Source organism: Penicillium antarcticum, assembly GCF_028974205.1.
Source record: "Penicillium antarcticum strain IBT 31339 chromosome Unknown utg000008l_segment0_segment0, whole genome shotgun sequence".
In the NCBI taxonomy this organism is placed as follows: domain Eukaryota; kingdom Fungi; phylum Ascomycota; class Eurotiomycetes; order Eurotiales; family Aspergillaceae; genus Penicillium; species Penicillium antarcticum.
Genome location: NW_026695306.1, coordinates 354555 through 369518, shown reverse-complemented (window position 1 = coordinate 369518; position 14964 = coordinate 354555). Strand labels below are relative to the sequence as shown.

Here is a 14964-nt window from a genome sequence, read left to right as displayed (position 1 = left end):
GGGACCAGTTTAGACCGTCTTTTCACTAGGTATTCCCAATTGCTAAGCACGCTACTTTAGTAGTCTATAGCATTTGCCTTGATTGGCAATTTTTCCGAAATCGCACGGTTGCCACGCTAAGAATCCCTGCACGAAGCCCGATAGGCATGAATTTTGCCTGTCCTTTTGGCAGCGAATGGAGCTAATTGCGGGCTAGCGGCTTACGATGATCCGCTAGAGACACGGGATAGACGTGGCACCCTATCACTACCATCGATTGAGAATGGCCCTTATCCACATTCTCATACCCTTCAAGCCCTTGCTAGATATGCATGCCCAGAAGAGGCCCCTCTAAGCCGCATGATAATATTTTCCTCTGTGCAAAATTAATCGCTAACCAAGGCTTTGACCCACTCCAGAATCCAAAGCTTTAATTGCACTGCCACGCTACGCGCACGGTGAAAATTGTTCCCTATCTCTTTGTAGCACTATGCTACGAAGTGAGGAAGCTACAATGTCACTATAGTGCGGTAGTCGCGCAACTTATGGGGTTCTCGCCTTGATGCCCACTACGTCAATAAAAGACTCACTTTTTCACTCCTGGTCGTGCGACCGCAAAGTAGCTCTCAATCTCAACTTATCCAGGTGAACCTACTCGACTATCGGCCTCATGCAAGCCACACACCGGTAAGTTAGTAGTTGGTTGGGTAACCACTAGCTTATTCACTGTTGTGGGGGTTTGAAATTTCTGATCCTCTTCAAAAAAGCATGCAGAGGAGATGTCCAAGAAACATTTTGCACATAGATACCACGGATCTTGGGGTTTAAGTGGGCCCGGAGAGAGAGAGGATGTGGCAATTCTTATCGGCGCCCAAAGTCAAGGATCTACCCGCTCTTTATTAAGATCGTGTCCCACCTGCAGCCCTCGTGACTCCTAAGCAGGTCGTTAGGGACAAGAATTCACTCATATTCTAATACCTGCAGCAGCATATGTAGCGTACCAGAAGCTCACATTGCCTGCATATTGTCCGCTGAAGCCAATGGAACAACTACTAGCCATAATAGATGATGCTTGGCGATGTCAGGCTCAGCATGAGGGTGTCGCACTCACATGTGAAATAGATATTAGCACCAATCATCATAGTGATATTGAGCAGGAAATCGTGATGGGTCCGATAGAGTATCGCAATGAGGACTTGCTTTCGATAGGAGCGCCAGAGGCATCCTGAAACGTGAGTCCCGCATCATTGCCTCCCCCCTCCCCGACATATTCGAAGCTACCTTTTGTAACCTGCTTTTTCAGACCTCTTCATGAAAGCATTGCGGCAAAGTTCCAAAGTAACCAAGAAAAGTGCGAGAGATTTCTTTCACGAAAGCAGGAAGGTGACAAAGCCGAATCAGGTACGCCATGGTACCCATTTTCAGAGATCTTTCAAAATTGTAGCATTTAGAACGCAGTCGGCCTATTCTGTTCCCGGGGGAAAACGGGCAATCCGTGTTAGAGTGAATTTGACTGCATTGTATACGAGATATCGATTGACGATGGAATTATCAACTCGTGTAGATTGACAAAAGTCGGAATCAAGCAAGATTTCTGAACCAGTTTATGTCCAACAAGTTATTGAAGTTGGTCATCATTGATCGTATCAAAAATTCAGCTTTATTTTCTCCGGGAAACAGACAGTCCGACCCGAAAGGATCTTTGATCGATTCTTTGATCTCATGCTTTCGGTGCAAAGCGAATGTCTATATGAAGCCTGGCGATCCCATCCGGTGGAAACTGGCGGTACATATGCCCCGGGCTCTGGAATGCTACTACCCTGAAAGGGAGTAACTCCGGTGGAAGCTGTGGAGATTGATAATCTTTCATCATCAATTGATTCAACTAGGAAGAAATGTGACATTGATACAACCAGTAGCATTTCTAGAATTTCATATCTTAATGTGTTCCTCATTGCTTCATAAGGCATTATGTACCTCTTCCGATTCTGTCAAGGATAGTGTCAAACTGAGTGAACCTCCCGGAGCTGAAGTTCTGGATATTTGAGTTCGGATACAAGATCCTTCTCAATAGAAAGATCGCTTGGCTGCCCATGGGGGAGAAGCCTGGCCACTTTCACAACATCAAACATGCCCCTAGAGAGGGCAAAGATCTTGTCCATTTCCTCAAGGCTGCGTCCTGCAGTCTCTGGAAACATGTAGTAGATTATAGGAACCATAGCCGCATTGAATCCTGCAAATATCACGAAGTATGTCTGCCCCATAGTATTGAAGGCGAGTGGCGTGACATTAGTGATGAGGATGCTGACGGCCCAGGAAATGCTGATGCTGAAGCTGTTGATAGTCGTTCTGAGATGCAAGGGTGCAATCTCTGTGGCGTAGAGATATGGTATCGCACCAAACCCGATGATATAACTGAAATGGAAGAGGAAAATGAAAAAGACGGCACCGCGCATTGCGAGCGGGTTCTCGCTTTGGGTTCCAAGACCGGCTACCATGGCCAAGCACACAGCATTTCCGATTGCACTGCCTAGCAGTAGGACCCGCCGACCAAAGCCTTCAATTTTGAGAACGCAAAAGGTACCTCCAATTGGGCCAACAAGCTGGTAAACCGCCGCAAGAACGGTAGATGTTGAATTACCAAGTGAGAGATTCTTTTCGAAAATCGCAGTTGCTGAACGCGTATAGAATTAGCCGAACTGTTCCATTTATAAAATTTTCAAGGCATATATACGTACTGTAAAAGGTGGTCACAGTGGAACCTGTAAGTTGCAGAAACAGCATGACCATACCAGCAAGTATAGCCCGATGAAAGGTTCTTTGGGGACCCATGTGGAAGAATTGCCCGATGGACGGTTTGCCAGACAGCTCAAGAGACATTTGAACATCTTTGATCTTTGTTTCAACGGATAGGTCATCAACGCAAGTGTCTTCCAAAGCCGCTAGAACTTCGCTCGCCTCAGAGATGCGGCCTTCTCTGATCAACCACCGAGGGGACTCCGGAAGCAGGATGATGAAGCCAAAAATAGCAAGGGAAAGCAACACCACAAAGCCAAATGGGAATCTCCAGGCAACACTTCCACGAGTGAAAGACATCCCAAAGTCCAGAAATAGAGCAAGAGCGCATCCAAGCCCGCTAAAAATTCCTTTCATGCCGACATGTGCACCACGTTTCTCGGCTGGGGAGATCTCAGATTGCCAAAGAGGAATTGTGGCAAGAAGAATGCCCGTACCAAAACCAAGGACTATCCGGGAAACAAGCAAGTGAGCGAGTGACCATGCAGCAGCCATGAGAATAGACCCAATCACTTGCATAATCGACCCCGCCATAATGGTGCGGCGACGGCCAAACTTGTCACCAACCCAGATACAGGATAGTGTTCCCAGAAATCCTCCAATTGTGTAGGCAGCTACAACAGTGCCTTGGAGCTTTGATGCTTGCGACTGGTTCTCGGCATTGACGATATCGATCTCCGGGAACTGGGCTTCGAAGTTGTTTTGAGTTAGGACACCTCCGAGTGATGAGGCATTGTAGCCAACTGTGAGAATTCCAGGCATAAGAACACCCAGTATTGCTGCAATATTGAGGCTATTGCCCCTAAGGCCAAGATATCGTGTCATTGGTACGCCTGGTAGATATAAGGTACGCGTCACTAGATTGACAAGTGCAAGATCGGCGTGATCGACAATGATCCACGCGATGAGGATGTTTTCAGTGGAAATCACAGTATAAATCGCTGTCAGATCAGTGAATTTTCCGATATTTAAGACATCGGAAAGTGCATGAAATCCGGCTAACGCGGCTTGCTGGGGCGGGCGTACGAGCATTCCGTGTCTTTTGCACAATATTCCCTCAGCGAGGTAATGACAAAAGCGTGGATGTCCAAAAAGAAAACATGTAGGCCTGGACCAATCTGGCCAGGGCACTCGAAGGCCAGGCGACTCGGAGACATACCTGTCCGGCGCAGAAAAGCCAAATTGGGTGGCACTTGTGATTAAGTCTAAGAATGTCTAAAAGGAGACAAATGGAGGAGACACGATTAGTGACCAGAAAATGAAAAGGGGCCTGGACTGCTTGTTTCTGTTCGCCACGGGCATGAGCGCGGGGAGCTGACAGGCATTCAAGTACCAAGCAAGGGGCCTTGTCAAAATGGCTAGAAGCTAGAGAAAAGTTATCCTCCGCAGGGGTTGAATTTGATACTGGAGTCACCCGGGGCTTTGATAGTTTTAGACTGATAGAGCAGTGTTAAGGTTATGCACGTAAGATATGAAACTTATGTTCGAAGGCGAGAACCTATGAAAGTTTGTTCAAGGGCGCCACTATTGAATAGAAGCTACGAAGAGTTCAACCATGGTAGACTAACGGGTCTACCCCTGTCTAGGTTCGAACAACCCTGCAACCTTAATCTGGCCGGAACTAAAACGCAAATTGAACCGAGCTTTACCTTAGGAAGTAGGGTATCAAAGCTCAAAGGTTTGCACCTGATTGGTTATATATGGCTGCCAAGGGGCGAGGAATTTCAGATGGAATGATACGCCAGCCCCTTTCCTGTAGTACCCGAAAGTAAAAAACCTCGTAGTCAAATACTAACAACTATTTTTTTCAGCGTGGTCAGAAGATCAGGACAGCGAAAACTTAAACACAATAAATACAAACTCCATTCTATCATGCCGTTCACCTTGTCGAGGAATTCCGGTCATCTCCGGCTAATCACTAGTCCCGATTAGGAAAAAAAGGTATCCCAGAAGGTTTGACGGATAGCTTTAAATGGAAGACTACATCGAAAGTTGAGGTTTCTTCAGGCTACTGTAATACGAAGTAAAAAGAGATTATTGCGTCTATTGGCTATTCGTGCAAAAACTAACGTCCTATCTAAAAGTGAAGCTTTGCTGGTAGCCAAGAATGGCCACCCAATATGTGTGAATGAGCACCATGTTTTCAAATTTCAGAGGTTGTCTCTCCCCGTATTTCTACTTTTTGATCAAAGCTTCTCTTTTCTGATTATGGGTCCGCGAAACAAACAGTACTAAAAAATTGGCTGGGCATAATTTGGGAGACACTTTGGTACACATTTGTTTTATTGCTCTCATCGAATCAAGGTAAACATTATTTGGCGAGGCTGTGAGATAATCATTCAGGCTCCTGAGACAGCACTTCGATCAATTTCACTCAGTTGCGTCTGTTAAATCTCTCACAGGATTGATACCAGATGTTTCAGCATCTAACTGCTCAGCCATATTTTCGCCACGGAGATACAATACAGCCCTTCATCAGCCTCTGCATCTGAAGATAGTGCCAACAAGTTGTCCATTGAGCACCAAAAAGTCCTAGAAAGCCAATCAAAACTGGAACACAAGAACCTATCTCATCCCCTTCTATATGATGCAATACCACAGACAGTCTTAGTTGACTTCGACGGCAAAGATGGCCCCTACCGTCCCATGAATTGGCCATTTTGCAAGAAAGTCACCACAGCAGTATTGTACAGATTCACTACCTGTTGGATAACCTTCGTACCGGCCATTCACGCTTCAGTGCTGGTACAAGTTTCGAAGAAGATCCAGGTTAGCGACGAGGTTGCAGCGTCCGGTATCAGTATGCTCAAGTTCGGGTTCAGACTCGGGTCCTTGGTCTGGGCACCTCTGAGTGAAATATACGGTCGTAAGGGGGGTGGTTATCCTAGTAGGCTTTCCCCGTCTTTCTGAATGGTGTATCGTTTCAAAAGTCTGACTATATACAGCTTTACTTCGTTGCTGCCATTTTCTCATTCAAAAGACCCACAGCAAAAGACATCCGGACTGTGCTCACATAAGTTTTTTCTTACCTGGAACTTTTGGAACTCTAGCAAGTTCATCATTGGCGCCCTGTTCTTGGCAGTCTTCCTTTCATCTCCCTGCTGATTAGAATCTTCTTTGCGGCCGGCGTCAAAATTTATAACACCAAATATTATTTCGAACAGTTCAAGGCGAATGGCAACAGACCAGTTCCAGAAGCAGGTCTGTCACCCATGATGGTAGGAGGGGTTTCTTTTACGGTTGGTCTCGTTATTTTTATTGAAATTTAAGCTTCACTCTGGAAACTACTTTCAGGCTTTTCCTGGTAGTGACATCGTCACCTAAAATCAACTATTCGCCTTTAATTATAGGTATTGGTCTGACCGGATTTATATTTATGAGTATCTTCCAGGCTGCAATTAACTAGTTGGTCGACATTATCACACGATTTAGTACCAGTGCTGTGGCTTCCAATACATTCGTAAGGCCCATGTCTGAAAGTGCATTCCCATTATCCATCATGCTTATGCATCGTGATATTGGCGTTGTGTGGGGTACCACGATTTTTGGATGTTTTGCTGCCTTATTGATCACTGTTCCTTTTCTGTTCTTCTTTTAGGGAAGGCAAATTCAGGCACGGTGGAAGTGGAGTAAGGACTCTGTCTGAATTTTTCAAATAGATTGTACATGGACGTATTGAACTACTTCATCGGGAGAATCAAACGGTCACTGTCCAAGTAAAAAGAGCAATTGATAATGATATTAAAACGACACCGCATGCTGAATCCGCCTTTCCTTCCTAACAAACGCTGATCCGCGACAAGTCCACATGACGGGGCACCACAAAAACAAATAATCTATCGTCTAAAATCTATGAATATGCATCTAAAAAGCCATTGAAACGATATTAGATAGCGACTGGGCCGGCCCCGAGTCTGTCTTTCGGACCAATGCCCTTCTGTCGAACTGCAAGGAATCCGATTATGAGTCCAAAGCCAGCGAGTCCGACAGAGCACCAGAGGCCGGTAGCGTACTGCTCTGCGAGACTATGTCCTTTCTGGATATCAACTGCGTCGGTGACGGCAGCGGAAATGGCCAATGCGACTCCGGAGCCAATTTGGAATGCAGTGTTGAGCTGTTTCACATTGTCAGTAACTTGCATTCAAAATTATCGAGAATAAGAGAACTGACCATTCCGCCAGCCAAGCTCTTGACTTCGACGGGTACACTCGTAAGCACCACAGTGCTAGTCGTCACGAAGATGAATGAGACTGACGAGATACTGATAAGTGATGTGGGAAGAACATTGAGCCAGCTGCGACCGTTAATATATCTCTTTCACAAACAATGTAGATTTACATACAAGTTTGTTTCCGGGCTCGAAGTTAAAGCACTGGAGATGGGAGCGACCACAGCTAGAACCAGACCAACGATGAGGAGGTGCTTTCCATTCATGTATTCCAGAAGTTTGCCTGTGCCGAGGGAGACAATGAATCCAATGGCTCCCATGGGCAAGAATCGAAGGGCAGTATCGCCAGCGTTAAGCTTGTCAACTTCTTGCGCGATAAGGACAATGTAATAGATAACGTTCTGGTAGGTACCATAGCCAGCTAGTGATTGTTAGCGATGCCCAGGCATAAAGTTGATGTATGAAGGGACTTACTGAAACCAATAACCCAGAGGCCAGCGAAGTTGCGAATCTTCCACAAGGACAATGGCATGATGGGGTTGCTGATATATTTCTCGAGGATGGTGAATCCAACCAGAAGACCCACAGCGATGATCAATAACACAATGATAAATGGCTGATCCCAACCGTAGGTACCGCCACTTGAGAGGACGAATTGAAGCAGGATGAGGCCAGCAGTAGACATCACCGCGCCAACATAGTCCATACGCTCGTGTTTCTTTTGAGAGGGAACATCGCTAGGCAGGACAATGAAGCCAAGAATCCCCAATGAGCCAGTGATGATGACGATCAGATAAAAGATGTACCGCCATCCCAAGGAGGAAGTCAGGAAACCACCGAAAATGAGCCCAGTGCAGAATCCCAGGGTGCCAGATGCTCCATAGATTGACAGGGCACGGGTGCGGTCGACACCGCTGAAGTAGGAGCTGATGATTCCAATAGCAGATGGGACAGTAAGTGCTGCTCCGATTCCCTGAACTCCACGGAAGACTGTTAGTTGAATGAAGGACTGACCGAATCCAATGGCCAGGGTCCAAATAGATAGCCAGGCGAGACCGATACAGAGGATTTTCTTTCGACCGTATCTGTGGTAGTCAGTAAAAGGAATATTCTACTGAGAAATAGAAAGACAGAAAGATATACCGGTCAGATAAAGCGCCAGCAAGCAGAAGGAAGCCACCGAATGTCAAAGTGTATGCAGAAATCATCCACTGCAGGTCGGTGCTGGAAACCTTGAAATCTTGCTGGATTGACGACAAAGCAATGTTGGCGCTTGTCATGAATACATTATCGAGGAATTGAGATCCGGAAGTGACAAGCAAGATCAAACATCCTCTCCAAGAACCGAGACGACCAAATTGGTGTGGGATGTTTTCAAAGATAAGAGGGTCCTCACTGCCAGCAGGAGAGGGAAGCATAAGCGCAGGTGTAGCAGTGCCGGAAGATTCAGGACTGGAGATAATGGTAGGCTCAATTACTTTAGGCTCGCTTGGGGTGATAGTACCATCACCATCTTGTGCCTGGTGGCCACGCGGTCGACTGAAATAGTCAACAATGCCCATTATGGATGTGAAAATTGAATGAAGATGAAAACGGATGTGCTGGGTAGCACTGGCATCTACTCCCATACTAATATAGGATCTACTATAGTCGAAAAAATCAAAATCTTCAATCGCTCCAATTTAAAAAGTGGATTGAAGTTGTTCGGATTACCCTTTTGAGAAACATCTTAAACTGGAGCAAGATACTCGGGTTACCATTTTGAGAAGATGACGACCCACGGGGAGTGGATAAGATGATCCACTGGTTAGCCGTCGCTCACACATGCGAGATAAATCTATGGATTGGGCTAAAAAAACGTGCATTGATAACGCATTGTGTATGTTCAGCCCAATTCTTGTGCTCGCATCGAGGTTATCTGTAGCTTAAAGCTTACGAATATGAACCGATGCATCAGAAATGCTATTGACATAGTGTCTTGACTGTAGGGTTACCCTAAAAAACTTAGTTTGCGGCACCCGAGCGTTATGTTATCGGGCCGAACTCTTGTGGTCCGGGATCCCGGTGGTAGGGCTAAATTACCCGCACATCGCCAAATTCCTAGGGCTTCTACCTCCGTAAGCATTTACAAGTACGAAAAAATATGCTCAACTATGCTGACTCTGTATGTGTCTTAAAATCTATTTTCTTTTTCTCCTGTTCATTGTGTTCGATTCAATAGCTCGAAATTTGAAATAACTAATCTTTGGTTTGTAAGTAAAGATTCGACGGGATTCGCCACGCTGATTTTTCTTCCCGTCTCGACAGCTCATCCCAGACGTGTCGCCCCTGGCAGACTTCTAGATCACTCTTCTCCTGGGCTAGTGGAGTACTGTCTGCTCCGCTCTCAAAAATTCCGATCAATCAAGGTCTTTCCGATTTTGCGTTTAGCAGTTTGCGCACAGCCCTCCTAAATTCTGCATTGAGGTGGACCGACGGCTGATGCCCCACTGGCTGTGCATAGCTATCGATAATGTCTGAATGCTCTGACTTTTGTCATAGTAATAACAGCTCTGAAACAACCCAGAGAAGCCTCACTCAGGTCTATATTTTGAGGGAACCTTCTATATAGCTTTGCCAAACTGCCGAACGCAATCAAAGCCTAGACCAAATGATCCGCAACCGCCCGAGGATCGGCAATTATTGCGAGATCTAAGCACCATTCCGTGAGAATATTATATTGGGTCTTTGATCTTCAACCGTAGATCTTAGAACTATGTCGAATACTCACCTCATCTGTCAAATACTTGTCTAAGGTGCATAGATCTGTGGACTGAGCCTTGCCCTGAACACAGTTCGCCAATACTAACCTGCGATACGCTTCACGGGCTATCACGTTGCATAAGCATATGCACGAAGTGCATTTGTCCTGCAGTTTCAACATGTTTCGCATTTCAGCGCTTACCTCGCAAGCAATGGAAGTCGGTGATCATCGGCGAGGGTATTTTGTTGCTCAAAATATAGATTCGAGACTCTTATGATTTCGACAAATGCCTCACCGTAGCAATCAATGTACGTGGCTCACTGACACTAATTTTGGGCTCCGGTAATCTCAATTTGGGCTCTGTTTATCATGCAGTCTAGAATATCGCTGTCAAAATATCAGCCACTCTGCGCAAGCAATGTTCCATCTTCCTCTTGCTGCTAAGAGAACCCATTAGTATTTCACTCCTATCCCCAAGGCTGAAATACATACTATGATACTGGTTGCGCGAGGTCACAAGCTTGGTAGGATTGAAATTAGTTCAAGACTGTTTCAGGGTCCAACATTCACCCCCCGCCCTCTTCCCGACTTACTCCACCCACGAGTGGAGGCTTCAAATTCCCATTCGACGATCAAGACTCTCACTGTCAAGTGGTACACCACAAGTCGCTCAGACATGTAGGGACGTACAACTCAACCAAAGCAGATTAATCGCGAGAGAAGATATGATAAGACGTGCAAGGAAATCTCAAACCCCAGGCACACTTCTCATGTCGGGAATTGAGTCATACGGTGGGTTTTTGAGTCTTGTGGTGCAAGCATAGTGCATTAATTGCTCATTTGGTCTGCTTTCTCCCTACGAGATGTCTCAAGAATGATACTTGGCAAATATTCCTCCCTAGGAGAAACATTCATTCAGGCCCAAATGGGTCTCATACCGGAATGCCCGAGGGCTAACTAAATTCTTGGGCTAGACTCACATATACCTGATGCATGAGTGGCACAACAATGAAACAGAGCATCAAAAGAGTCTGGACTGGAAGGAAAAGGAGAGTAGTACTGCAGCGTGCGATGGCTGAGAATGGCCAGGGTCAGGAACGAGGCAAACAGAACAAATTGCCGAAAGCGGAGTGGTACACTGACGTCATACTGTCTGCCTGAATTATTGGGCACTCAGGCTAATTTTCCCGTCCAATAACAACTCATGGAGCTCTACATCCAGAAGTGCAATTGGAAGTTCATCGAAGTCTCAAACTCCACATTAATGACGTATAAGACAAACTCGGAGGGGAGTCAAGCGACCATAGTATATCCCCACGACCTCTAAAGTCACCTCCTGTAAATTTGTGAATCTTTGGAATGAGACTGTGATACAATTAATCCTGAAGTCATACTTCCCATTTTGTCGTCCCGGTTGAGAACCTCAACTCGAACTCGGTTACCGTCCACGGACTGCCATTCTGCCTGAAATGCGAGTCAGCTGTATCTTTTGAGGGCAGTATATACTAGGCCATCTAAGACCTGACAGCAACGGTCTCGCCTCATCCCTACAAGAAGCACGATCCGTTATCTCCGAGACAATCAATGACGTTCAACTTCGATCGAAATGTTACGGCACAACAGCTGGCCGATATTCTCCCGAACGGGGTCGCCATCCTAAACCATCGATACGAACTGATCTCCGTAAACCGTCGATTCCGAAGGTTGATACCATGTGCGAGCGCGAACTTCTCCGAATGCTGGCTGCAATCGGTTCATACAGATGACTATGAACGAGTTTCCACTGAGTACCAAGAAGTTGCCAAATCAAAAAAGCCCCTGCGGATCGAATACCATAGCCATAACCCGGATTCGATGTGGTGCGTCATGACATTGGAACCGTTGGACAACGAAGATGTGCAGTGCTTCGGCTTGAGCGAGGATGGACTATTCATCTGTACAATCGCGGATATCACACCTGAGAAGAAGGCTGAGCTTGTCCAGAGGCAGGCTGCGCGGGAGGCACAGGATCGCAAGAAGCAACAAGAGCGGTTTATCGATATGATCAGTCACGAAATTCGAAACCCCCTCTCCGCCATACTTCATTGCACGGAAGACATTCAGGAAGCAATATATAAGAAGAAGGGACAGGATATTTCATTATCTGACATCACCGAAGCTACCGAGACTATTAGTCTTTGCATCACGCACCAAAAGAAAATCGTCAACGATGTTCTCACCTTCTCCAAACTCGACGCCTCTATGCTTTCCTTGTCTCCCCACAAAGTTCAACCGAAAAGACACCTGACCACTCCACTCTCCATTTTCCGACCCGAAATTAGAAAACAGAGAATCAAGTTTGAATACAAGGTTGATGTCTCGTATGGCAACTGCGGGATTGACTGGGTCATGGCTGATCTTGATCGCATGGGCCAGGTGCTCATTAATATTCTCTCAAATGCCATCAAATTCACCGCCAAATCTGGAAATGAACGAACCCTGCGAGTCTCCATGGGAGCTGCCATCGACCGCCCTTCCTCCTACCCTCCAAATGTCGTCTTTTTTGATTCTGGTGAAGCAGCACTCCGCAAAGACGCAACAAACACACCCGAGTGGGGAGAGGGTGAATTTGTATATATCATGGTTGCCGTCAAGGACTCCGGTATCGGGATAACGGACCAGGCCCAGAAGCGACTGTTCGAGCGCTTCAATCAAGCCACTCCCAGAACTGAGAGTATCTACGGTGGCTCTGGGCTCGGTCTCAACGTGTGCAGGCAACTCTGCCATTTACATGGAGGCGAGATCGGAGTCAGCTCGAAGGAAGCACACGGAAGTACTTTCGGCTTCTTTTTCAAGGTCCGCCGGACAACCGACACAACTGAGGAAGGTCACGGCAAGCTTCATGCTTCCGAGCTGGACAAGTTATCTTCAGACATTCAAATGCTCGGCAATGAAATGAACGGAGTCAACGAATCTACCGAAGAACCTGACATCTCTGAAAATCCTCCAGTCGGTAAGGTTGCAGAGGCAGAAACGGGCGCGCCAGATGACGAAAGAACAACACGGACACAGAATATCGCGCGTGAGGTCTACGATGATCAGTTAAGTCGTGATGATTTAAGAACACCAGGTGATTTCGACATGGAGAAAGAAGGCTCCGGCGAGCGCATTCTTCTTGTCGAAGACAACTTCATCAATAGGAGAATCGTGTCGCGCAAATTGACTGCACAGGGATTTGTTATCACTGAGGCATGCAACGGCCAGCAGGCACTCGATATGAGCCAGAACACTGCATTTGACTGTATCCTTATGGACCAACAGATGCCTGTGATGGATGGCAACTCGGCAACGAAAGTCATTCGTGACATTGAAAAGGAGACTGGAGGGCATGTTCCAGTGCTCGGCGTGACAGCGAATGTGAGGGAGGCGCAACAAGAGGAAATGATGAGTGCTGGAATGGATGACATCATTCACAAGCCTTACGGTACTCAGGAGCTTATTCAGAAGATTAAGGGCTTGATCAAGACGAAAAACTGAGCAATAACAACTTGTGGAGCAGATCGACTCGCTGCTGAACGACAATTCGTCCCCTTATATATCTATATCTTACTATTAGATTTGTACCACCACTATAACACCATTATTTTCAAAAATTTGTGGCAACAGGATTCTTTCAAAGTGATGAACTTGCCCATTATAGCAAGCAAAAAAAAAAAAAAAAAAGAAAGAAAAAGAAAAAGCCAGAATGGCTCAGTCTCGACTTCTTGCTCCAAGCCATGTCTCCTTGCCTGCTCTTTTTTGATATTTGTTCACAACACCCGAGTTTCTCTCGAACATGAGTCTTCATGAGTTTGTCACTACATTCATGCTTTCTAGCGTTCTCTGCTTTGTAGTCTTTGGCCTGACTTCTGGAGCAATGCTGACCACGGCGAAGCAGCCTACCTCGCTTTCCAGAGTCCCAGCGATACCGGCCAGGGCCATATGCGAATTCGGCCGGGCTACTAACACGGGTTAATTTAAACCTTTCTATAATAATTCCGCTTCTTTATGTGTCATGTGAGTTTGACCTTGCTTGTCCTACCAAGGGAGACATGAACCATATTTTACCCTGGCTGTCTGAACATACCGATATCACACATCATTCGACTGTTTAAATGGGAGAAATCATGGAGCTTAGGTGCCAGCACTGTGGTAAATGCTCTTCTATGTCTACATTATCTGGACGAACCGGACCGACCCCCACCTACCTTCCCCACATATTCGCTTCTTCCGCCAAAGGAAGGTCTCAATACCGAAATGCTTTCTTATTTCGCCAGGAAGACCCTCTACGTTCCAACAGTGCCTGAACATGAAATTTCTAACACAATACCCACTATTGTCCCACACTCAATGTTGCCAACAATCACGCTATTTACAACTTCTCCGCAACTTCTTTGCTAGCCCCCACCACAACACGTCGGGGCATGCAGTGCCGAGAAGACACGGTCTGGTGATGACCTCGATGCCGGAAATTAGGGTGATCTATGCCGCGTGTACAAGTTCACTAATTTAACTCCCCACAGTCGAGAACCCGAAATCCATCTACTCGAACCCGATGGGATAGCACCTAGATCCGTAAACAGAGAGGATCAATGTAAGAAAGTGAACCTTGATTAGATGGAGACAGAAGTTGCGGGAGAAAACACTGATTGCTGGTCCCTTGATATGTGACAATCTCAACAGCAATGGTTTTGTGGGGGTGTGATTGTTTCATACTCTCCATCTCTAATTATTCAACTTTAGACGTTGCTGCGACATGCCGAGATTATTTCTCGGTAGACTGTCCAAGTGCAGTTAGGTCACCGGCGATGAAGGTATCCGACACCGAAGAACCGTGCTCAAAATCCGCGAGAGTGGTCAATTTCGGTGGGAAACGGCGTTTCCGGCCACTGAGAAATGACTCTACGGAGGCAATCCGAGATCGGGCCGTCAAATGAATTTGCTACGAGTCGTGATATTCCCCGCAGTGACCTGGTGGCGCTCAGAAACTTTGGCATGACATCCGAAGTAATGCCGGAGTGCACACAAATTACGTTCCTTGGCAATTACTAGCGTTTTTCTCCTCGATCAAGTTCTCGGAATAAGACCACGGCTAGCTTATTGCAGGTGCCAAGATGGTGATCGTTTAAAATGCCTCACGGGGTCGAAGTCCGGGTAGCCGACGAAGTGAGTGGCCAGCACTTGGCAACCGCCTGGACCGATGGCTCAGGGACGCCAGAACCGAAGAGAAAGGCACTAATGCGTCATATATGGGGATTGC

General features: G+C 46.5%; 4 protein-coding genes across 4 annotated transcripts; 2 read left to right on the top strand and 2 right to left on the bottom strand.

Annotated features, from left to right (window-relative positions):
* Positions 1–1982: 1982 nt before the first annotated feature.
* On the bottom strand, positions 1983–3537 carry N7508_007679 (uncharacterized protein; the record flags this gene model as incomplete). The annotated part of the gene is made up of 2 exons (XM_058465743.1): positions 1983–2653; positions 2718–3537. The coding sequence occupies 2 exons, from the start codon at positions 3535–3537 to the stop codon at positions 1983–1985; spliced, it is 1491 nt and encodes a 496-aa protein (XP_058317071.1).
* Positions 3538–5256: 1719 nt separating this feature from the next.
* Positions 5257–6373, top strand: N7508_007678 (MFS multidrug transporter; the record flags this gene model as incomplete). Its single annotated transcript, XM_058465742.1, has 3 exons — positions 5257–5662; positions 5830–6014; positions 6182–6373. Coding segments are annotated over 3 exons (783 nt in total), but the record flags the coding sequence as incomplete, so codon positions are not given.
* A 288-nt stretch (positions 6374–6661) lies between these two features.
* N7508_007677 (uncharacterized protein) lies at positions 6662–8505 on the bottom strand (the record flags this gene model as incomplete). The annotated part of the gene is made up of 5 exons (XM_058465741.1): positions 6662–6889; positions 6946–7069; positions 7118–7364; positions 7418–8028; positions 8087–8505. 5 exons carry the CDS (start codon positions 8503–8505, stop codon positions 6662–6664), a joined length of 1629 nt encoding a protein of 542 aa, XP_058317069.1.
* A 2765-nt stretch (positions 8506–11270) lies between these two features.
* Positions 11271–13202, top strand: N7508_007676 (hybrid sensor histidine kinase/response regulator; the record flags this gene model as incomplete). Its single annotated transcript, XM_058465740.1, has 1 exon — positions 11271–13202. One exon carries the CDS (start codon positions 11271–11273, stop codon positions 13200–13202), a length of 1932 nt encoding a protein of 643 aa, XP_058317068.1.
* Positions 13203–14964: the final 1762 nt, after the last annotated feature.